Source organism: Pimephales promelas, chromosome 6, assembly GCF_988280905.1.
Source record: "Pimephales promelas chromosome 6, fPimPro1.hap1.1, whole genome shotgun sequence".
Classification (NCBI taxonomy): Eukaryota; Metazoa; Chordata; class Actinopteri; order Cypriniformes; family Leuciscidae; genus Pimephales; species Pimephales promelas.
The window spans coordinates 40,507,598-40,532,525 of NC_142774.1; the positions used below are offsets into that span (position 1 = coordinate 40,507,598).

Below are 24,928 nucleotides of genomic sequence, written 5' to 3' on the forward strand. Positions count from 1 at the left end.
AAATTTTAGTTCCCTATAATGCATAAATTACCAACATGGAGCCCAGAGCACCGATACACTTTCAATCGCTGTCAAAATATTAGCCTTTGCTACTGTAATTATGAAATAGAAATAATCAGAATACAATTAACTTCTAACATCTGTACTTTACCTGATCAAGTAAATGACTGAGTTTATTTGGTCAAAACCCAGTATTGGAAAAAAGCAGCACAAGCTTTAAAACACATTTGAGGTTTAGTACACAGATATAAGACTGATTGTGCAAACTTATCTTTCCTGTTCACCCGTAATCTATATCTCCAGTAGTTACTGCTTTAAAACCATTAAAGTCAAGACCAATGTGAATAATAGCTTCTATTTCTGCTTTAAAGTATTGAATCTTGTAAACTATGGTTAAAAACAAGCATTCAAGTGAGAAAACTACTGCCAACTGTTGATGTTCGGTTCAGTAGGATTAATGTAAGGTTTAAATTCATAATGTAAACAAGCAAACTGGATTCCTTCGCATATTGACAGAGCAAATAAAACACAGACGCAGGGTTCATCATGTCTTGCAGCTTTAATACTGAAAGTGTTGTAAAATGATGAACCAGGATATATTGAATATCATACAAATGTTCCATGGACATGTGACCACCAATAAGCCAACCGGCTTCAGACTTGTGCATTTCCTTCATGAAGCCCTGAACCCAGAGTCCCGCTTTTCCTATGTTTATTTCATTGCATGGATTTAAGAGAGCCAATGACAGACACGGACATCATCAGCAAGGGAGGAGCAGACCGACGCCCATCTCTTCCAAACATCACCACCGGCCCTCGGGCCCGGCTTCAAAGAGAACAAAACAAAAAAACTGAAAGAAAAACAAAAAAAAGTCGACGATATGACCGCTGAATCATCGCTCTATTGCATTCGAGCTCAACCAACACGAGTCCATTTCAGACGGATCCGTCTCAGAGTCGGAGAAAACGGCTTCGGCTAGGATCGACAGACACACGAGTTGTGACAAAACAACTATAACTGATCTCGTAAGGGAGAAAAGCACAATTTCTACACCAGAAATTCTTAAAGAACTACGATGGATGACTGTTAGTTTCATTTCATACCCATAATCCCCCTCGCATTCACTCAAGATGAGGGTTTGTGAAGCCGTTGGCCCTTTGAGGCGACACACACACTGAGATATTAGGTCCAGACGGCTCAGAGGCCCAACACAGACTCAAGTCACATGACCATTCATTGTTCAAAAGAGGGAAAGGGCCAAAAATCTAGATGTGGAATTCCAGGTGCAAAGTTTTTTTAATCCTCAGTAGATGGGCTGTTTTACAGGGTTAAGGCTTCGCTCGTTCACTCAGGCCGAGTTCAGGAGGTCCTGGACGGCCTTCTGCTGAGTCTCATTGAGTGCCGATACACACTGCGTCCAGAGGCCTCCGGAAACCTGAAAACATCAAGCAGTCACGTATTTGACTCTGAAATATCATGCAAATTCTGCTTGGGACACTCTAGAGCCAAAAAAAAGTAAAGTCTGACTAGGATATGCATGTGTGTTTGCTCAGAAATGGGCTGAAAAGGGTGACTAACCATCATTACATACATAAATTTTACAATATTTACTTCTAAATTTCAATGTTAAAGGAGTAGTTCACTTTTGCTGATAATTTACTCATCCCCATGTCATCCAAGATGTCCACGTCATTCTTTCTTCAGTCGAAAAGAAAATAACATTCCAGGATTTTTCTCCATATAATGGACTTCAATGGGGACCAAACGGTTTAAATGTTTCAGTGCAAACTACAAACTGTTCAAAGGGCTTTAAACGATTCCGGACGATGAATAAGGGTCTTATCAAGCGAAATGAACGCTCATTTAATAAATAAATAACAAAGTTTAAGTTTTATGAGCTCAAATGTTCGCCTTGCTTTGTTAGGGAGTGATGCGCGTTTGTGACTCTCCTATTCGAACTCGTTCATCAAAATGAATGAATCTTTTCGCGTCATTTGGTTCATTCAACGAATGGATTGACTCGGGAAAAGATTAGTTCAATTTGATGAACGAGTTCGAACGCGCATCACACCCTAAAAGAGCAAGGCGACCATTTGAGCTTATAAAACGTAGACTTTATTTTTTAAATGAGTGATCGTTTCGCTTGATAAGACCCTTTGAACAATTTGCACTGAAACGGTCTTTTGGACCTTGAACCGTTTGGTCCCCATTGAAGTCCATTATATGGAGAAAAATCCTGGAATGTTTATCAAAAACCTTCATTTCTTTTCGACTGAAGAAAGAATGACATGGACATCTTGGATGACATGGGGGTGAGTAAATTATCAGCAAAAGTTTTTTTTGTTTTTTTTTTAAAGTGAACTACTCATTTAACTCGTATTAAAATACAGATTGATCGATTTGAAAGAAAGATTGTAATTAAAATGATTTAAATTTATCTACATGACAAGGGTGACTAAAATCAGATATTACATCCTGAAAACTTGTTTTATGCAATTGAAGAGTTCAGATGCAAAAGCCTCTAAATGCCATTTGAAATTTTCTTCTAAAAGGACCATTTTTATCAAGCTTGTATATTTAAGTTCAGTAATTTCACTTAAATGACAATTAATAGGTAATCTTCATTGCCATTTAAGTGAAATTACTGAACTTAAATATACAAGCTTGATAAGAAAATTTCAAATGGCACTTAGAACTCTTCAATTATTGCTTTTGCATAAGTTCCATGAATAAATTTCAATATAAAGTGACAAAATGGCTAAAATACGTTATAAATCACTTCACTCAGAAAGCCACTCTTTTAAAAAGTTACATTTATCTTGACAGAAGCAATGACTGTTCAAACTGATGGTTTCTCTAAATTATTTTAATATTTAATGCATGAACAGTAAAAATCCTGTTTGAAATCATCTGTAAGCACCAATATAACGACACGCAACGCTTAGAACCAGTTTGTTCATATTAAACATGAAACTCACTTGTACTTGACGAATAACGTTGGCCAACCGTTTGCTGCAGTCGCCATCACCTTTAATCGATTCATTGGCAACGCCGTCAGCGATTATGGTGAAAATCTTGGGAAGGTTTGTGTTATCAGGTCCGAGAACAATGGGATTGTTACTGCAGGAGGAAACCAACATTAAACTCAAACTGGCATCCAAATCTCCCAGAGTTCACGTCAGCAGGCAGACACTCACCTTTCGATGAGGTCACAGAGATAGTTCAACGTGTGGACCGCCTCCTCTTTATCCTCGTTGAGTGGCAGCCAGGACAGCCAATGAGGGAGGACTTCAGAGACGTTGACACACTCGGGGCGGTACTTCATGACTTTGGCCACAGCAGAGATGCAGTTCTCGGTGGCGTTGACGTTTTCTTTGACTCTGGAGTCTGGAGACTGGATCACACCCACGAGCAGCGGGACGGCCTCTGAAAGGACGACATGACACTCATATAAGGCCCACTGATTAATTAAATAGATATGCTTTTTGACTAACTAACAATGTAATGAAACATTTAAGGCCCTATAAAGTCAATTTCCTGTTTTGAGCTTGAAGTGCCGCCCACCTGTGAACGCAGGCCTGTAGTTCTCTCCTCCAAACTGAGCCATGACCCCGACACCGTAAGCGGCCGCCTGCCGGACCTCCGGGCTCGTGTCACACAGCGACTGCATCATGGGCCGCAGGAAGCACTCGGCGTATTTAAAGGAAGATGGACTGCAGTGCTCCACTATGTCATCGAATATGCACAGACCCCACTGTCTGTCGGCCCAGGGTCTGTGTGGACACTGTCAGGAACACAACACCAGGAGAACGTTAACGAGACTAGCTTCACTGCCGCTCAGGGGTGTGTTTCCCAAACGCATCGTCACATTTAGCAGACGCTTTTATCCAAAGCAAGCGAGTCAGAGAAGAGGCAAAAACAGCACAAGTGCGCAAATGACAAAGTTCAGGCATTGCTCACAGTAACATAAGCTAGACCAGGGAGGATTTAACCCTCAGAGACCTAAGGGTATTTTTACAATTAATTTTACAAAAAAAGCGATCAGCAATCACACAGAGGGCCACATCACAGGCTTTGCATTTCTATTTTATTTATTATATTCTTTTTATACTATTTTTATTCTACTATAATACTTTTTTGCAGTAAATAAATAAATGGCACTTCAGCTGAGTCTATCCTGGTAATCTAGTTCCTCATCGGTCAAAAAGCTGTTCTCCTGAAAATCCATCATCCTGCATGGCATCAAAATAGACCAGCGCTTTGTTTACATCTATTTTTCTCTGCGTTTCTCTGTAAAACGCGCGTCTCCGTCCGTCTATCTCTCTCCACTATATCAGCGCTTGGTTCATGCGTAATGACGCACACCAATGTTTACGACAGATCAGCCTGTAATTGGTCAAAAACAATCACCTGAAAACATCACGTGATATCCAAAATGGCAGCTAGCATCGAGTTAGCGGCAAAAATGACGGAAAATTATAAATTATGGACCTCAAGAGTATCAAAGTTGGATATTCGCGATTGGATTTATTGCTGAAAACCTCTGAAAGGATGGACAAGTTCCTGGCTGGATAGTAAACCTTCTGTAAAGGCTAGAAAGACACCACCGTGAAGGCTAGCTCGTTAGCTTTCTGCTGGAAAAACGGTAAGTAAATCGATAAATCTGTCATCGAGTTACGTAAACATTTATCGGAGGTGACGTGTGGCGTCGTCGACAATGCCATCGGTCTCAGAGGGTTAAAGGAAATAAGGTTTTTGCCAGGCTATTTAAAGACAACTGAACTTTTATAGCAATGCTGGTCATTTGATTCGCATTAAACTTGTTTTTGTTCAAATTTTCCTAAAAGAAAAGGTTTCAAACACTTTTAATCAGCCTACTAAAATCTTTAACGCTCAGATTTGTGAGTTTTAAAGGAGTAGTTCACTTTTAATAAAACTTTTGCTGATAATTTACTCACCCCCATGTCATCAAAGATATCCATGTCATTCTTTCTTCAGTCGAAAAAGAAATAAAACGTTTCAGGATTTTTCTCCGTATAATGGACTTCAATGGGGACCAAACGGTTCAAGGTCCAAAAGACAGTTTCAGTGCAAACTATTAAGTGTTCAAAAGGCAAATCGATTAAAATCGCCCGATTAATCGTTTACCCCAGCCCTAACTGATAGTACAATAACCTTCAGTTAAAATTAAAGGTCATGACATGAGTAGATCACAGTAGATTTTATTCATTTTTAAAATAAATTGAGATTACATGGAAATAAAAGTAAAATATGAATTACTTATGTTTTTTTAAAATTACCACCAAGAGTAAAATTTAATTTGTTAATTTTAAGTAATCTCTTAATCTTTTTCAAAAACCTGTTTAAACGATTCCAGACGATGAATAAGGGTCTTATCAAGCGAAACGATCGCTCATTTAATAGATAAACGCAGATTAAGTTTTAGAAGCTCAAATGCTTGCCTTGCTCTGTTCTATGACGCGCGTTCGTGACTCTCCTGTTCGAAATGAACAAATCTTTTTACATGTCATTTGGTTAATTCTACGAACGAAATCAACGAGTTGACTCAGGAAAAGATTCGTTCCACTTACGATCAGATTGACGATGAGCTGCAGCAGCTGCTCGAACCACGGCAGAACCTTCTCTCTGTAACTGCTGAAGATCGAGTGCAGGATGTCCGACACCTTGGTCAGGATGTAAACGTCATTCTCGTCCTGAAACACGGAGATCGAGAGGAGCTTTAAAACGAGGGCGAACAAACACTCAGAACCTGTTAGAAGAGCAGCTCACCTCATCTTGTAACGTCTCCTCAACCTGCTCGTCATAGTCTTCATCCTGTCGTTTGGCTGCAGAGAAAAGACAGTGTAAATGAGTTTCGGGTTGTTTTTAGAGATGTGCCAGACTAGTTGAGTAAGCTCACAAATTTGAGCATTAAAGATTGCAATAGGCATGTTTGAAACCTTTTCTTTTAGGAAAATGAACAAAAATATGAATCAAATGGGCAAAATTGCTATAGGAGTATAAACCTGCAATTTTTAAATGGAATAAACTATATTTTACAAAATATTCACTTGAAAGTTATTTATATTGTAATATTTTGCTATTTTTTCTGAATTTGAGTCAATAAACAGCCTTGGTGAGTATTAGAGCTCGAGTGATAAAGGATTTTGAAGGCCGATACCGATACAAATATTTTTGGGTTTTAAAATCCGATATATCGGCCGATATTTTATTTATTTATTTTTTTTTTTTAAACTGGAGATGATTAGTCACAAATTTTGTCCTGCTTATTTGAGTTAGGAGAACTGATGGGGATGATCTTTTAATTGTTATTCAAGCAAGACCAACTCAACGAGAGTTGCCAACAGGAACGGTGTAGAGTGCCCTCTGGTGGACAAACTATACAACTCCAACACTCATGACATGGTTCAAGCGCGTTTCATCTGTTTTTATTTTATTTTTTAAATATTAATTTATCGGCCATCATAACTGCCGATACCGATAGTTTGGAAAATGCCTAATATCGGCCGATAATATCGGTCTGGCTCTCCTGTGCGACTCACCTTGTCTGACCTCCTGGTTTTTAAAATGCTCCTCTAGTTTGCCTTTCAAAATGCCTCCCAGCTCCTCAAAGTGTTCATTGTTCAGGCATCCGTCTCCCATCAGCTCGACACACTAAGAGCGATGACATTAATTAGAATAACTCACAATTGGCATTTTCTATTTTTACAGTACCAAACAGTTCTGGAGGACTCGTGCAGAATGAACCCTGACCTAAAGTTACCTTAGCAAACGAGTGCATGATTTCTGACAGCACGTCCGAGTCGGGTTCGGTGCCGATGGCTTTGATGAGGGCGTCACACATGAAGTGCCACATCTGAGTGAGGTATTCTGGGCCTCGGACGCGAGCGCACTCCAGCAGAAGAGGCATGGACTCGGCGGCCGCCACTCGCACACGTCAAGACTGAGTTAAGGATGCTAACGGAGTCTCGACACACTTCTGAAATAGTACTAGCGTAAACCAGGAGATAAAAACAACGCGTATAAATAAAAATCGGCTGGTGTTACAGAATGAAATAGAGCATGTGAAGAGAAAACGACTTTGGGGGTGTTGGACTCAATCTAGGTTTTGAATCAAATCTGGATAAAGTCTTTTGACAAAAACATGATTAACTCAGGGAACCGTGAAAGTAGTGAAAGCCGGGAAAAGTTGAAAACAGAAAAACTAGTAAATTCACTGAAATTAAAACCTATCAATCAGCCGATATTTGCGATTATCAGTTGTAAAACTTGAAATAATTTGATTTTTGGAAGCGAATCAGGTGTAAAATTGTGCATTTCCTATTTGTGAATGCTAAACCGCATTTTATACCATGTAAAAGCATTGTAAAAATCTAGATCTCAGCATTGGCTGACCATTAAACTGCTGAAATGTACTGAAGACAAGTCATTTTAGTCTCATGAAGGATATCATCATGGAAGTAGAACTTGAGCAGAGGGACCATCAGCTTGACGACCTGCTCCGTATATTCGACGAAACCTTCCTTCAGCTCTTTAGCATAACACACCTGAGGAAGAACAGACACAAGATACTCAATTTTCAAGTAATTCAAAAGGAACATTCACTGTAACAGGTAATATTAACAGTAGAGCCAGACCGATATTATGCGTTTTCCAAACTATCGGTATCGGCAGTTATGATGGCCGATAAATGAATATTTCAAAAATAAAATAAAAACGGACGAAACACGCTTGAACCATGTCATGAGTGTTGGAGTTGTATAGTTTGTCCACCAGAGGGCACTCTACACCGTCCCTGTTGGGAACACTCGTTGAATTGGTCCCGATACATACATTGCTTGAATAACAATTAAAAGATCATCCCCATCAGTTCTCTGAACTTAAATAAGCATGACAAAATTGACCATCATGTCCAGTTTTGCTGCTGTTAAATAAGCCGAGAGTGAAGCGGAACTAGCTAGTAATAGTTACGTAACGTTGTTAGTGTAGTCGACTGACTGTCCTTTTAACTTTTGACAATGTGACTGAAGTATTTCTTTAATAGCGCGTGATAGTTATAGCAATGAGACGCATCATCTCTCCTTGGCCTGTTATATTGAAAACGTATGTTTTACACTTTGCAGTATGACGTTATCCATTGCTAAATTATGGCTCATCATAGACTAGCTAACCACAAAGCTAGCTAATGCCACTATCATCAGTCTGTTCTGTTGTGTTTCTTTTTAAAATGCATGATCATATTATTTTAGTTAAAACTCATAAATAACTAATGTTAGGGAAATCTGTTAATGTTTTGTTGAGCATTTCTGAAGAAAAAAATAAATAATCGGCCGATATATCGGATTTTAAAACCAAAAAATATTTGTATTGGTATCGGCCTTCAAAATCCTTTATCGGCCGGGCTCTTATCAACAGCACTCTGGTTATTTGCGATGCGAAAAGTTGTAGGGGCTGGAATCGATTCCAAAATGAATCAACTCGAGTCTGAGGCTTTGGGAATCAAGAGTCGATTTTAAAGATTCAATCAAAGGGAATCGACTCCTCTGGAGGAGCCTTTTATACACTTCACAGCTAATCATTCATGATTGGAAGCCCGATTCATTTCAATGAAATGGTTTTAAATTTACTCAACAGTTACAAATCATTTTAGGTAAAGCATTACAGTGAGGTCACGCTGAAACATTCAATTAACTCGAACTTAACTCTTTCAGTTCAATTCGTTTTCAGTCTTTTCAGAGCGGATTCAGTTGAAACTAAGTTTCAGTTCAATTATAAAATGAAGAGATGTTGTCTTTAATACTGTGAAGCTGCTTGGAAACAATCAGCTAAACAAATAAAATAAAGCGACTTGCCAAAAAATATTAACCACCACGGTTTCGGTTTCTCAAACGCCAAAGCATCTTAAAGCTCAACTATAAGAGTTTGTTTTTGTTGGTTAAACTGCATGTCTGTGTGGTTTCCCATCTCACCAGCATCTGGCACGCCGTGGCCTTCTCCTCCAGTCCTGCGGTCTTGATGCCAAAACTCTGCTGGTCTCCAAGATTCACAAACTCCCACCCATCATCTTCAGACATGTTCTCCATGTCCTGAGCTGAGAGAGCCAGAGGAAAAGGGAGTTACTAACACCCAGTTCAATCACTAAGCGAACACTATTACAAGTCTGAATATGAACTCTTACTATCAAGGAGAGCCACTTCCGGTTTGATGGAGGCCGTCTTCATCAGCGGACCCATCACCACAGGCAGGTACTGCTGAAACTCCTTCCCCAGGATCTTACACATGCGCGCCCAAGCCGAGATCATGTAGGAGATCTGGAAGCGCAAGAGGAGCTCAATAACACTCTAGTTTTGGAATCAGAATCAGTGATTGGCTTGGTTTTTGCTGACCTGTGGGTCATCATCCTCTAGGTCGTTGAAGTCAGTCTGTGTCTTCAGAAGGAGCTGCATCACAGCCGAAGCATCCGGCATGAACTACAGGACAAAAACAAACAAAAAGGGTTGTATGGACAAATCAAACACTGTTCAGAACTTGCAATCACACTGGCAAATGTCTTCCATTAAAAAGTAGAAGCAGGCATAAGAGACTGGGATTAAATGACGTATTCACTTTGTTTTGTTTTTTGCAAAAAGATTAAGTATGGAAGCTTGTTTCCGCCACTGAATGAAAAATATAAAGGTAATTGCGACTTTTTATCTCACAATTCTGACTTTTTTTCTCACAATTGTGAGTTTACTTCTCGCAATTCTGACATTATTTCTCAGAATTGCGAGATGGAAAGTCAGAATTGCGAGTTATAAAGTCAGAATTGCTAGATATAAAGTTGCAATTCCGTGTTATAAAGTCAGAAATGCATGATATAAGTCAGAATTGTGAGATTTAAACTATTCTGAGGGGGAAAAAAGTTAGTCTTTTTTTCCCCTTAGAATTGGCCTAATAAGTCGCAATTGCGAGTTTATATCTCACAATTCTGAGAAAAGATGTCAAAATTGACATATAAACTCACAATTATGCGTTATAAAGTCAGAATTGCGAGATGTAAACTCGCAATTGTGAGAAAAAAAAAAGTCACACTTTTGTCTTCTTTTCTCAGAATTGCGACTTTATATCACACAATTCTGACTTTATATCTCGCAATTCTGACTTTATAACACACTATTCTGACTTTATAACTCGCAATTGCGACTTTAGATCACGCAATTCTGAGAAATAAAGTCAGAATTGTGAGATATAACTCACAATTGTGAGAAAAAAAGTCAGAATTGTGAGATAAAAAGTCACAATTATTTATTATATTTTTTTATTCAGTGGCAGAAACAAGCTTCCATAATTAAGAGATTACTTAAAATTAACAAATTAAATTTTACTTTTGGTTGTAATTTTAAAAAACATAAGTAATTCATATTTTACTTTTATTTCCATGTAATCTCAATTTATTTTAAAAATGAATAAAATCTATTGTGATTTCATTTCATGACCTTTAATTTTAACATAAGGTTATTGTACTATCAATTAGGGCTGGGGTAAGCGATTAGTCGGGCGATTTTAATCGATTTGCCTTTTGAACAGTTCGTCCGTGCTTTTGGACCTTGAACCGTTTGGTTCCCATTAAAGTCCATTATATGGAGAAAAATCCTGGAATGTTTTCAATCAAAAACGTTAATTTCTTTTCGACTGAAGAAAGAAAGACATGGACATCTTGGATGACATGGGGGTGAGTAAATTTTTTTTTTTTTTTTAAAGTGAACTACTCCTTTAACTCTTTATGGCCAAATATCATCAGCTGCCGTTTCTCAACATCGAACGTTTCAAAAAAAAAAAAAAAAAAAAAAAAAAAAGCTATTTGAAATCAAACCACTTATTTAGTGGATTTATTCTAAATTATAAAAGATAAACAAACTGGACCTTTAAGAAGTTTAAATCATTTTTCCTGACCCGTGCCTCTAAAACTACACACACACACACACACACACACCTTGTCTTTGCCCACAGCCAGGCCGATCAGGCTGATGCACTCGATGGTCTTCCCCCGGAGCAGCCGGAGCTCCTTCTGGACGGCGTTCTCCACGATGTGTTTGAGGGAGGGCATGAACAGGTCGTAGTAGGGCACAAACTTCTCCTCTGCGGTATCAGCCACTGACGCGATGGACGTCACAACCTGCTCCAGAACCAGTTTAGTGCCTTTCTGGATCAGCTGGAAGAAGAAAAACCAACATCACAGCCTGAAGTCACCAACATAAACATAATTCAGTGTGAAACCCGCATGCACAGTCAAACCATTTGTGATTACACAACATCTGAATTGAGGTTCAGCTGAATTTCAATTCAAGACACTTAAACTGAAATGAAGCCATTCATTTTTGAATTGAAGTTTAACTGAGCTCAACCCAGATCAAACTAAATCTCACCATGTTAGCTTTGTGCACCTAACAGAAGGGAAAACAGACGTGACTGACGCTGCAGTTTCCACAAGCCAATAGGAGAGTTAAACTCATTAAAGGAGCAGCTTGGGATTCAAAGTCCCGTTAACCAATCCAATAAACGAACTGAAAGAGATAAGAGCACCTCCTGGAGTTTGCCGACCATGATGACGTGCAGGTGTTGGACGAGGCTGTCCAGATAGGGGATGAGGAGGGTTTTGGGACAGTCCTCTGTGAAGTTGATGAGGGCGGCCGCCGCGTGGGCCTGGACCCGAGGGTTCGACTGATCCTCCATGGTCTGCAGGAGCGCTGAGATCACCTGATCCGGGGAGAAATGAGAATCCCAAATCCTTTAAAAGGGTCATTGGATGCAAAATTCACTTTTATATGGTGTTTGCATATAAATTAGAGCCAGACCAATATTATGTATTTTCCATAATATCGGTATCGGCAGTTATAATGGCCAATAATTGAATATTTCAAAAATAAAATAAAAACAGACGAAACACGCTTTAATCATCTCTCCTTGGCCTGTTATATTGAAAATGTATGTTTTACAATTTGCAGTATGATGTTATCTACTGCTAAATTATGGCTCATCATAGACTAGCTAACCACAAAGCTAGCTAACGCCGCTATCATCAGTGGAAGACCGCTAACGTTAACATTAATGAGCTTGGAAACCACAATGAACTTTTTCTGCCTAAATAAAGTAATGATTACTGTATTTATAACTAGCATATCTCTAGTTACAGTGCCTGCATTGTAAACCGTAAGTTATGCTTGCGAGGAGTGAACATTTAGACAGAGAAAAAGTATCTTGTGCAGAAATGTTAGGTTTTCTTTTACACGTGTGTGAAATCAACAATATTTAATAAAAAATAAATAAATAATATCGGCCGATATATGGGAATATTGGATTTTAAAACCCAAAAATATTTGTATCGGTATCAGCCGGGCTCTAATGTAAATGTGTTTTTGCAGTGTGTGCACAACCACCATACAATAAAAAAAACAAAAAAAAAACTTTTAATCAGTCTAAACACTCAAATCAAACCAATTAGATTTTCAGAGCAATATGATGTAATATATTAGGGCCTAAAATTTACACTCACAGAAATGTATACAGAAATACCGTGTGCTCACTGTGAAGAACGACACATTTAAAATCCAAGAAATTCAATTAAAAAAAAGCAATACCTTGTCGTGGAACTTCTTCTGGAAGGTGGGGGCGAAGTCTGTGGCCATCTGTCCAATAGCGTTGCAGGCAGCGTAGCGGACCCTGGGGTGCTGAGGGGTTTGGAATGAGGCTACGTTTAGCGTCTTGCTTGTTCATACGCAAATGAAGTGGTGATTTATGGGCCATAAAATAATTCTTACAGGATCCTGACAGAAGAGCAAAACGAAGCTGACGATCTCACTCAGAATGGCCTCCATCTGCTGGTGACATCCCTCGCCGATAGCAGACAGCGCCATCAGACCAGCGTGCCTGTACTTCCAATCCGCTGCGAGACAGACCGTTTACATGAGTGCATTTATAGAAATATTAACATCTGTTCAATCAAAGGCATCTACTCACGGTTCTGCAACATCTGCATGATGTGCTGCTTGATCATGGGAAGGACGATCTTTCCTCCGAGTCCACAGGCAATCCTGTCCAGAGCGCTCTCACCCGCCACGGCATTACTGAACACCAGAGAGTTACGTTTATAAACACATAGAACCACTAACAAGTATTGACAAGCAATAACGCCACAACCTTCAATGGGAAATTACTAGCATGCTAATGTTTACCAGTGGTCAGCTGTGGTGTACAGTGTTCATCTATATAAAACTGACACTTTATGCCAACGTTCTCACCTGTCAAAATCATCATCTTCTAGTTCATCAGCCATGGCCCAATCCTCATCCTCCTCCAGATCCACCATCATACTCAACATCTGAGGCACTGAAACATTCACAAGCAACGGTTGAACGTCAGACGACGTGCTAGTGGCGCTCAACGTCAAGTGTTACACGACGTGCTAGTGGTGCCCAATGTCAAACGTCAGACGACGTGCTAGCGGCGCTCAACGTCAAGCTAGTGGCGCTCAACATCAAGCGTTAAACGATGTGCTAGCGGTACTCAACGTCAAGCGTTACGCAACGTGCTAGCAGCGCTCAACGTCAAGCATTACACGACGTGCTAGCGGTGCTCAACGTCAAGCGCTACACGACATGCTAGCGGCGCTCAACGTCAAGCGTTACACGACATGCTAGCGGCGCTCAACGTCAAGCGTTACACGACGTGCTAGCGGCGCTCAACGTCAAGCGTTACACGACGTGCTAGCGGTGCTCAACGTCAAGCGCTACACGACATGCTAGCGGCGCTCAACGTCAAACGTTACACGACATGCTAGCGCCGCTCAACGTCAAGCGCTACACGACATGCTAGCGGCGCTCAACGTCAAGCGTTACACGACATGCTAGCGGCGCTCAACGTCAAGCGCTACACGACATGCTAGCGGCGCTCAACGTCAAGCGTTACACGACATGCTAGCGGCGCTCAACGTCAAGCGCTACACGACATGCTAGCGGCGCTCAACGTCAAGCGTTACACGACGTGCTAGCGGCGCTCAACGTCAAGCTAGTGGCCCTCAACATCAAGCGTTAAACGATGTGCTAGCGGTACTCAACGTCAAGCATTACACGACGTGCTAGCAGCGCTCAACGTCAAGCATTACACGACGTGCTAGCGGTGCTCAACGTCAAGCGTTACACGAGGTGCTAGCGGCGCTCAACGTCAAGCGTTACACGACGTGCTAGCGGCGCTCAACGTCAAGCGTTACACGACGTGCTAGTGGCCCTCAACGTCAAGCGTTACACGACGTGCTAGCGGCCCTCAACGTCAAGCGTTACACGACGTGCTAGTGGCGCCCAACGTCAAGCGTTACACGACGTGCTAGCGGCGCCCAACGTCAAGCGTTACGTGACGTGCTAGCGGCCCTCAATGTCAAGCGTTACGTGACGTGCTAGCGGCCCTCAACGTCAAGCGTTACACGACGTGCTAGCGTCGCTCAACGTCAAGCGTTACACGACGTGCTAGCGTCGCTCAACGTCAAGCGTTACACGACGTGCTAGCGGCGCTCAACGGCAAGCGTTACGTGACGTGCTAGCGGTGCTCAACGTCAAGCGTTACGTGACGTGCTAGCGGCGCCCAACGTAAACGGTTACACGACGCAGGCCATTAGCGGTGTTAGGTTGTCACTAATTTGCATTGCTACCAACGTGACTTCATTCGTCTTAAGTTGCAACAGCTCTGCAGTTTTCGAAATGCAGTATTTTTTCTACTATATTTTAAGCATTAATAATAGTAACCGTAGACATTAGTAATTGTAAGTTGTAATAATTTAAATTGGATTTCTACCATCAATAAGTATATTTAAATTTTTACTATAAAATAAATGTATATTTTTTTACAACATTTTACATTTACCTAAACTACAGTAGTTGTAAATCAAATCAATACATTAACTATTACCAATAAATAACATCACCATAACAATTAAAGGCAAATTTAAATACAGTAAAAATTTAAAACTTTTTATTCTATATTTCTGTCACTTACTCACCCTTATGTGAGTAATTGACGACAATTTCTTATCATTTTTGGGTAACTGACCCCTTGAAACAAATTACTACAAATGCAATACACGAGTTTAGCCAGGCTTACGGAAAACGTTTTAATTCATTGTTAAAATTAATCAAACTACTAACATAAGCAAAATAAGTACTTGTGTGTTCAGTGTGAGGAAGTGAAAATGCTATAAGTTAATTTGAATGGAACAGCACAGACTGTATCTTGACAAGTTTCAGTAGCTTCGACAAAGTCATTTAGCACTGTAACAGGAAGTGTAAAACGTCTCACCGCTCTGAGCAACGATGTTAGTGTGTTTTCTCAGCATGGCAGCAGCAGTTTCAGAGAGCGTGACGATGACTTCCAGAGCCAGCTGACGCTGCATGTTTGTGAGGTTGGTGTCCGCACACAGCTGTTAAGAGAAGAAAAATCAACATTCGGCATTTATTACAATCATCTACATACGTGTCTCTCAATGTGTGCCCCCCCCCCCCTCCCCCCAAAAAAGGTAAATCTGGTCTATTCTCTCTTACTGTTATATGATTCAATGACATTTCCATTTTTCATTACACGTTTTTCAATGAAAAAATATCCTTCCATATTTTTTTTTTTATATAAAACCAAATAAATTTGAGAACCGCTGATCTACACCAAGGCATTGAGACAGTTTTGAATGAATATTTGCTAAAGCTAATGAAAACTTGTTTCTGCAACCGGGCTATGGAAGATGCATGAAACTGGCAACTTCCAAGCATTAAATCGCAGAGATAAATATGCGCCTGTCAAATAAAACCTCAAGAATCAGCACAGACAAGCCGTCTCAAGGAACCACCAGGCACATTAGGACAGATATATTATATATAGTTGATGCGTTCATAAAATAACTCGTACTGGTCAAGATAAAATACAAGCGTTTACCTTTAGGCTCAGTTGGAGAGTGGCTTCCAGGTTGGGTCTCAAGTATTTGGGGGCCGTGTCTGCAATTTCCACCAATGACTTCAGCACAGAGTCGTCACCAGCATAACACGATTCATTCACCGCCTGATTAGGGAAAGAGATTCTTTTAGTGCACTTTATCAACAATAGGGATTTTTTTTTAGTGGTTTAGATAACTTGCCCGGCAAAAATTATCAGCCCCACTATTTAAAAAAAAAAAAAGAAAAAAAAAAAAAAAAAGAGTCATTCACCCATATAATCTTGTACTCTAATATATAAGATTGTAAGGACACTTCAGTCCTAATCCAATATATCGATACACATCTGATTTTCCCATCAGTTTACATTCACTAACGACATAACTCACAGCGTTTACAAGCATACTTGAGTTCTACCGTATCTGACAATTGTCAGAATGCAATTTTAGTGTTTTAAATTCATGTCTTAATTGTGAACGGTTTTAAAAAAAAACACAGGAACTAACAAGCCCATATCCTGCAGTATTTGAAGTGCAGAAGTCCGAGTGGTTAAGAGCTCGTCACCTGTAGGATGCCGGGAAGAAGGTCTGAAAAGTGTTTCAACAAAGCTGTGTTTCCCTCATTGGACAGGATGAAGGACGCAGCGGCACGTGCAGCCAGGGTTCGAATCTGAAAGAACAAAGTGTAAGATTACAGGCCTTTTAAAAATCTAATTTCAGTCTTGCATGAAATTAATACCATATTCAGAACAAAACCAAATTCAGATTATTTTACATACATTAAAATGCAAATTATGGGAACCTGCAAGTTTAACTACTGAAAGTTACACATGTGGCTTTGTACAATCATTCCAATAATATACAAGTTAGCTGAATTTATCGGGTAACAAAAATATTTAATGTATAACGCGGGTCTAATGTATAACAGGGACTCTTATTTTGAAATGTCTATGCTTCACTATTGCTGGCTGCTCATTTAAAAAGCTGAAGTAGATACAATATCCACTCTTAGTCATCTAAAACATTACAATGTAAACACCATAAAGTAAAGTTCATCTACAAAAAAAGAAGATCATAAGCCTATAGAACAACGAACGTGCAGCGCTCAATGTTTAATTCAATCAGCTTTTGAAGCATCTAAAATGTAAGACTTGTATGACTTGATTTAAGGTCATTTGTATGACCTTAAATTTGATCAAACTGAATGCGAGCGCCAGTGGGAATCCTAAATTAGTCACTTATCGTGAACAAGAGCCTGACCTGTGGGTTTTCCTGATCCTGCATACACTGAACCAACATGCGCTTGATCACTTCCATGTAATGCTGCTGCTGATTGCCAAAGATACCTGGGAAGTTCCTGTACAAGGAGGAAACAAATGATTCAGAAAGAGAAATGAAACCGTACTTTTACAGCATAGTTTGAATCAGATTAGTTGCTATAGTTGATCGGAGTAAAAATTCACACACCAGAAAATATGCAGCGCTGCTTCTCTGAGGCCGACGTCCTGAGAGTTGACCGAATCGAACAGGAACTTGAGGATCTCTGGCCACTGATTGTTGCCGTCATCATCTTGAGATAAAAACAGAAGGTATTAGATCGCCTCTACACTAGAGGGTGACAGGAGTGGATCTTCAAAACCCACGTCCCACAAATAAAAAAAAAAAAAAAAAATTCACTTAACTGTCACTTTCCCACAGGTGGGACGTTTGCCACTATATTTTTAAAACAATAATATCTTAGTAAATACCTTTAGTAATATTGACAAACTATACATCATTTGAAAGCTTACAATCTCTAGTTTCCATATTTAGTGACTGATTTTTAAAATATATTACAGAGGAACCATAATTTATCAATATGCAACAAGAATATTTTCATACTCATAAAGCGAGTTCAGACTTTTATTTTAAAATAGCAGTGAATATGAAAAGTCATGAAAAAAAAGGTAGATACCCAAATTTGTTTTCATGCCAAAAGTTCAAAAGATAACATCCATTTAATTATTTTGGAAAAAAAGGTCTGAAATGTTTGAAATGTCAAGAAAAAAATAATAAATTCACCATTTGTGACGTGGCAGCGAGCTATGTAGCTATGTTCTTTGTAGGCTATGTGTCTCTTAGAGGTTGAATTCATATCAGAATCTGCCAAACTTCCCATACTACTTCTGCATAGGATCTCTACTTTATAAATTGTATGAAAATTGTGGAAATAATGGTTCATATCACTCAAAACACGAATGGAAATGCAGGCGCCCTTATATGGGAAGTAATGGGAGTCTGAATGTGCCCTAGTGAAAAAGTTTGGTACTACGCTCAAACAAAATCTTACTGAAAGCTCATTTTTAAGATATCAACCTAAAATTTGAAACACAACTTCTGCAGATTTTTCTGCAGTTTTAGAGTAGCCCAGGTTTTGAAAATATATATTTTATGTAAAATATAAATTAATATTTTTACATTGTACATTTCCATAAACTTAAACTTCTATAACTTTTTTTCTGTTTCACTTTCTTAATTTATTTCACTTCGACAAAAATCTGCCCAATGTCTTCTTTAAAACAAGACCAATCATGTCTATATTCCAAAGCATTCTTGAATTACAACCATTTAAGTTTGAAATGTGCATATTCATGTCTATTCAAAAAAGGGGGGGTGACAGCTTTAATCATTAACTTTAAAAGCACACTCTTTTTACGACTAAAATAACAGTCAATGGTAAAAAGAAAAATAAGAATTCTGGAAAAACAAAAAACAAAACGGAATTTGAGAAAAAATAAAACTGAGTTCATAGGGCCATATCAGTGTTATTACGATTCCCAGACATTTTTTTTTTCCTGTCCGTCCCAATCACGTGATAAATAGTGATTTCGTTCCTATCCTGAACGATTCTCGAAAAAATGCCAACCCCTACACCACTCCGTGTGGCGAAACCAAGCTACGGGTCAACCAAAAGCAAAACTGACCGATGAGATTTCGGGAGAGCTCCGCGGCGATGTCGCAGACCTTCTTGCGGATGTTGGAGCAACCGTCGGACTGGATCCCAGTGAGCAGCTCGGTCTTGATGGCCGTCTGCATGTCGATGGTCAGACTGGGATAGACCTCCTCGAAAGACGAGGACAGCAGACGCCGCAGCAGAACAGCGGCCATCTGTTTAACCTGTGGAGATACGGTCACAGCTTTAGACCACTTCTGGAACCGATCAATATGCACATGCTGTGCAAATAAAGCCATTTCCCATCCGGGTGGAGATTAAGAAGTCTCTAAAGAGCATGCTGATGCTATGTGAAGAATTAGCATTATAGGAGCAATTGGCCAATTAGCATTCAGGATCAAAACTTTTGAATAAAGTGGCCATAGTATTCACAATAAACACTTAAGTTACCTACTTTAAAACACAGAACATGAGGACTTTTGCAAGTAGACCGATGCACTCTAGTTTCACAGATCTATAAATATCAGAGGTCAGGAGAGCAAATGAGACCGTAGGTGAAGAGGACAATTAAACACATCAGATGAGTAATGACTGGGATGAGGTCTTTTGAGAAGGAGCATGAGATTGTCATCTTGACATCTGGGTGGTTAGTTAAGGATGTTTATCTGTAGTCTTTATGCAATTGAAATGTCAACTCTATTGCTATAACTCAGGGTTATCCATCCTGTTCTGTGTCTCAATGTATGTGCTGCTTACTTGGTCAAACATACAAAAACTTGTAATTCATTGTCTATAAATGATGATTCAGCCCTAGTGTACACTTCTGAAACCACTACTTAGGGCTGCAAGATTTAGAGAAAATTGTTGCAATTTTGTTAAAAAACAAAACAAAAACTAAACCAATGAAAGGTTGGTTTGCCAATTAACTGAAATAAGTTTCAAAATTTACAACTGGAAACCATTGTAATATTTCACTACAACAAAAACAATACTAATATTTATGCCAGTTTTGATATCGTTAGTGATTATTTATTTTCATAAATAGTGATTATTTTATTTTCACACTGAACAATGATTAATCATGCAGCGCTACAACTCAACCACAGATTGTGAAAAAATGTTGGGTTTAAAAGAGGATTATAGACCATTTCACAAAATGTAAACAACACTGGTCCAGAAGCACTTCCTGTTTCAGTTTAACACTACATAAAAGCCGGGATAATACAACCAACAGAACATTTAAAACTGAATCAAAAAGTTAAACAAACATCTTTAAGATGTTTTCTTTACATGTGAAAAAAAGAAAACAGTTACAAACTGAAACAGGAAGTGCTTCTGGACCAGTCTTGTTTACATCTTGTGAAATGGTCTATACAGGGTTAGGTGTCGGCTTTTGTAAGGCCGGACCGGTCTCATCTTGAGTGATCAGTCGTTCCAAGAATTGAATTCTAGACTAGTGTTGTTCAGACTAGACACCAGAGTCTACATTTTTTTAGTCTCACCCACTCACGGTCAGCACAACGCCGTTACTAAACTACTTACATATGACTACAAGACGACAGCACACCGTCTGACCCTGAGAGAGCAGGTATGAGGAATAATGGACGGTGTAAAAGCACTTTCTGCCTCTTTAAAGGCACTGCATAGTCTAATTGGATGCCTGGAAAAACGATCACAGCTTGATGACAGTAAACACTCACGTACCTCCTCAGCAGCGGATGCATCACGGATGGCCTGCAGCAAAAATGTGATCTTCGTCTGACCGGGGATGGTGTCGTACGCTTCCTACAAGAGCAAAGAGGGACATTAATTCATTTACAAGACAGCCAGACTCAGTCAACTCAGAAAGTGTCACAGCTTTAAAAACACAGACAGTAACTTGGTTCTTGTGGAAGTTGTTCAATTCGGCATGAGTCAAACAGATTCTTGGCATCAGTTTACAAGTGACAAATAGACGTGATTATGCTGGAATGAACAGTGCAATGGGAATTTGCACGCAGAAGGAAATCACACACCATTATACCTGCCGCTTACACACTAGAGATTACATTGTGGAAATGTTTGCAATTAATAATCTCATGGCAGACGCACAAGAGTGGCATCACAGCTGATTTCCATGGAGTCAGTTTCCGCTCAGCATTAGAGGCATGCTGGTCATGTATTGTCTGTTCTAAAGGAAAGTGCTGACCGATAAGACCCAATGACCCATCCTGATCCACATAAGCTTTGTTTGAACTCCACACGCCGGGGCTTTAGCACATATAAAGAAGCTCCAAACAAAAGAGCAGTGGAACACGCGCCAATGAAGCCCGAGTTTTGGTGGGAAAATTCGAATTTGCCGGGAAATCTGGAACGCTGGTTAGATTCCATGCTTCAAAAGTCGTTAGAAGTGCTTCTTTAAAATAACGAAAACCGTTGGATCTAAACGGTTAATTACTTATCCATGACCCAAATCCAAGGTGTTTCCATGACATGACAGTATGAATGGGCATCTTTTGTGATAAGCTCACCTCATCGAGTGAAGATGAGGGTAAAGTTACGGTTTAATGAGTGAAATATAAGACTCGCCACACTAGCGACGCTTAACAGTTTTTAAATATTCATTATTTCACTGGGAAATGCTGTTTGGTTATCGTGTAACTAAACGAGCAGAATGTACGCAAGTTACATATAGATTGATGAGGTTTTGTTTCGGTCGTCATTTAGATGCTAGTGTTCGCCACACTGAGTGGCAGATTTCGAAATTTAGACGCGAATGTGACTCGTTTAACTCTTAAACCCCTGACAGACAGAACTGACACACCGATTTAACGTCCCGTTCGAGCAACTCAAGCCGATGTGAGCGACACCTGCGCCCGGTTAGCAGCGCCACAACAACCGCTCGAATAACACCGCAAAAATAGTCAAGCGGACGTTGAAATATTAGGTATGGGGGGTGGGGATTCGACAAATAGGCGTTTTTAAAACCAAGACGGGACTTAAAATCGTATAAATCAATGTTTGTAATGTTTGAATGCTAGTTAGGCCACGTTGATACGCAACACACTGCCGTGCTGTCCCGATTCACAGAACCGATTCCTTTAAATGATTCGATAGAACCGATCCGCCAAAAGTTTGGCTGATTTCGGAAAATCATACTTCTTGGATTACGTCTATAGTACGATTAATATAATACGCCATTCCTTATTTAGCCTTTGTAAAACACTCGAGTGGAGGGACATCATTGATAAAAAAAAAATAGCAATTAGATGATTAACTCTCCAGTCAAAATCTGACATGAAATTTAATGACCAACTTAATTTTTCCAATTATTTGATCCTAAGTACACATATTGTGGTTAAATAAAACTAAAAATTAATCTAAAAAATAAACAAGATTTAAGTAGATGGAAATATTCATACAATAAATACGCATAATTAAGCAACACTTCGAAATATTTTGCGTGTTGATGACTCAAAATAATAATATGACTTATTTGTTTCTAGAGTCGGCTCGTTGAAACGAATCGAGTCTCTGAAAAGATTCGGAGCCGCATAGCAGCAGCGCGCGCTTCACACATGTGCTGGGCCATAGCGAGGCTGAGGGGCCCGCGCTAAAACTGCGAGCCGAGCTCGAGACGAATACGTTACGTTTCCCTTCCCACATCCACACAAAGCGGTCCCGAAACGACTCTCCTACCTCTGATTGCTTCCTGACGGTGTTGTCAGGGCTCATCAGGTTGCTCAGTAAGAGGTAGAACTGCTGCTGCTCCGCCATCGCTGCTGGATTCAGAAAGAGAGACGAGCGAATGAAAGCCGGCAGGGGAAGCGACCTCTGACACCGGACGGTATGAATGGAGGGCCGCGATTGGCCCGTAAGGCACTGTCTCCTCGCCGCTGATTGGCTCACGCTGTTGAATGAGATTAAATGATTGGCGTGTTTGGTGCGTTGGGATGTCAGTCATGGTGACGCACATATAATTCAGCTGTGGATCATCCCGTTGGATGAGGAACGCGGGTAAAATAAAAATGGGTGGAGTCTAGATGAACGCAATGATGTCATTGCAAAATATGTGTGAGTGACCGTAAACGCGGGAATTTATCAGTCGTTATTCAAATGTACGTTATTCCCTGTATATTTTTTTTATTTATTTGTTTTGTTTTTTTTTTCTTTGATGCTATTATGGATGTAATAGATACTAGTTGACTACTAGTTATATATAATGTGCAGTATTTAAAATAATATATAAAGTAATAACCCAATAATTTGGTTTGTTGAACTTAATGTAAAAGCAAACGTTTGAACGAGTTGAATTTATCATAAATAATAGTAATTTATTATAAGTAGGCTAGTTATAGTCTGTTTTCTCATCATTTAAAAAATATGTAACCAAAATAGCCAAATGTTTATGTGAAATTGATTTTTTTTATTTTCTATGTATTATTTCTGCCTGCTAAAATCCAGTTCAATAATTCTGATTCTGCCTGTTTTGTATTGTGCGAAGTTAATTAGGGACGCTGAATAATCCAGGATAGTTTACATATGGTCACAAACATGAAAGTCAATGCATGATTGTTGAAATCTATTCATTTAAAAGGTAGGTAGAATATGTGTCATTTGCATAATACGAATATCAGCTGTATCTGGCATATTGGGTCAATGTTATGGATCTTTACATTGTGCTTTAGAGGTCATCGGGAGGCAAATATTGGTAAAATCATAAAATTGCATAAATCCATGTTTTATATAGCTTCACCAACTACTGTTTGTATTTTAATAAAAGTAAAGCTGAATTATGGGCAGAATGAGGTGCTTTGGCCTGTGATATTTTATGATACCTGTTAACTAATAAACATACGTCTTATGCATCCTTGTGCAATGCTACTGCAGTACAGACATTTCTATGTTGAAGCTATAAGAGAATGACACTGCTGTAGAAATAAAAACATTACCTTTATTTTTCCACAAGAGGGCGCGAGAGAAACTCTTGCCTTCAAAAATGATTTGTTCACTTCAGTCACACTTGACTTTACCATTTCTGAATGCATTAAAATAGGAGGGGGATGCCTGATAATTAAAATTATCATCTGTTCTCAAATGCATTTTGTCGTACGTTTTGCTCAAAAAGTTACACAGTTTGATATTTAAACATATTCAGGGTTTATCACTCACAAGGACATCAGGCTCAGAAATTAATTTGACGTGTCAAAGTGTTTGTTTACTCTTGAGCACGAGTAAATTAGACACACACCATCAATGTTTATGTTCAATTATTGTTTATTCATACTTTTATGGCTTCATTATGTTGTCGACAGCTCACAGCCTGTGACGGGATGCATTGGACTGACTTCTGGAAGGTGTCCAGTGTCTGTGTGTGTCCATAACGGTCACTTTGAGCCTTTACACACTTGCATACTTGCATTTGGCACTTGGCTAGTGTTAATTAATTAACTACATTTCATTTTCTGAAGTGAGTATAAGTAATGCTTTGATAACTCGCCATCACGTTTCCATGGGTAGTCACAAGCATGTTCCATGTAATTGATTGGCAGTTAAGTGGTTGCTAGGGTGTTGTTAGGCAAGAAGATGTTTGCTATATGCAAGAGTGTTGTGGGTTACATGATTGGTTAAAATCATAGTGCATTCCATATTTGTTCTCATTAAAAAAACTGCAATTTGAATCAAATTGGCAGATCATTTGCCACGGATATGTGTGTGATTGATATTAAATAGATACACTCTCCGGAGGTAGCAGCTAAATGAGTATAATGTCGAGTGAGATGTTTGTGAGCCAGGCCACATCAACTGACAGACTGGGGAAAGCGGGATCTCCCACGACCCTTTGCGGTGTGGGATGGAGATGTGGAAATAGCACTCAGCGTTTTGGCAGCAGTCGAGTCCCTCTGGGGAAGTTTGGAGAGCAACCAAAGCGGAGTGGAAATAGAAGCACTGGAAAAGAAAAAGACATGCGTTCTTTAAAGTAAAACCACCCGTCATGAATCTGCCGTTGAATATAGGTTAGTAATAAAAAAATCACTGTATGTACAGT

The 24,928-nt window shown here is 39.5% G+C and overlaps 1 protein-coding gene and 1 non-coding gene across 2 annotated transcripts; both read right to left on the minus strand.

Annotated features, from left to right (window-relative positions):
* Positions 1-544: 544 nt before the first annotated feature.
* On the minus strand, positions 545-22,738 carry ipo5 (importin 5). Its single transcript, XM_039648320.2, has 26 exons — positions 22,579-22,738; positions 20,605-20,685; positions 18,932-19,124; positions 17,436-17,538; positions 17,229-17,325; positions 16,534-16,638; positions 15,974-16,096; positions 15,347-15,467; positions 13,300-13,387; positions 13,019-13,125; positions 12,820-12,944; positions 12,640-12,729; positions 11,585-11,758; positions 10,995-11,213; positions 9,409-9,492; positions 9,201-9,333; positions 8,992-9,113; positions 7,473-7,569; positions 6,786-6,958; positions 6,565-6,676; positions 5,792-5,847; positions 5,593-5,715; positions 3,566-3,785; positions 3,199-3,427; positions 2,980-3,121; positions 545-1,436 (listed from the first exon to the last, which is right to left on the minus strand). Exons 1-26 carry the CDS (start codon positions 22,654-22,656, stop codon positions 1,350-1,352), a joined length of 3,282 nt encoding a protein of 1,093 aa, XP_039504254.1. The 5' UTR covers positions 22,657-22,738; the 3' UTR covers positions 545-1,349.
* On the minus strand, positions 15,755-15,892 carry LOC120460566 (small nucleolar RNA SNORA84). The gene has a single exon (XR_005617981.2). It is a non-coding gene; the product is annotated as a small nucleolar RNA SNORA84 (small nucleolar RNA).
* Positions 22,739-24,928: the final 2,190 nt, after the last annotated feature.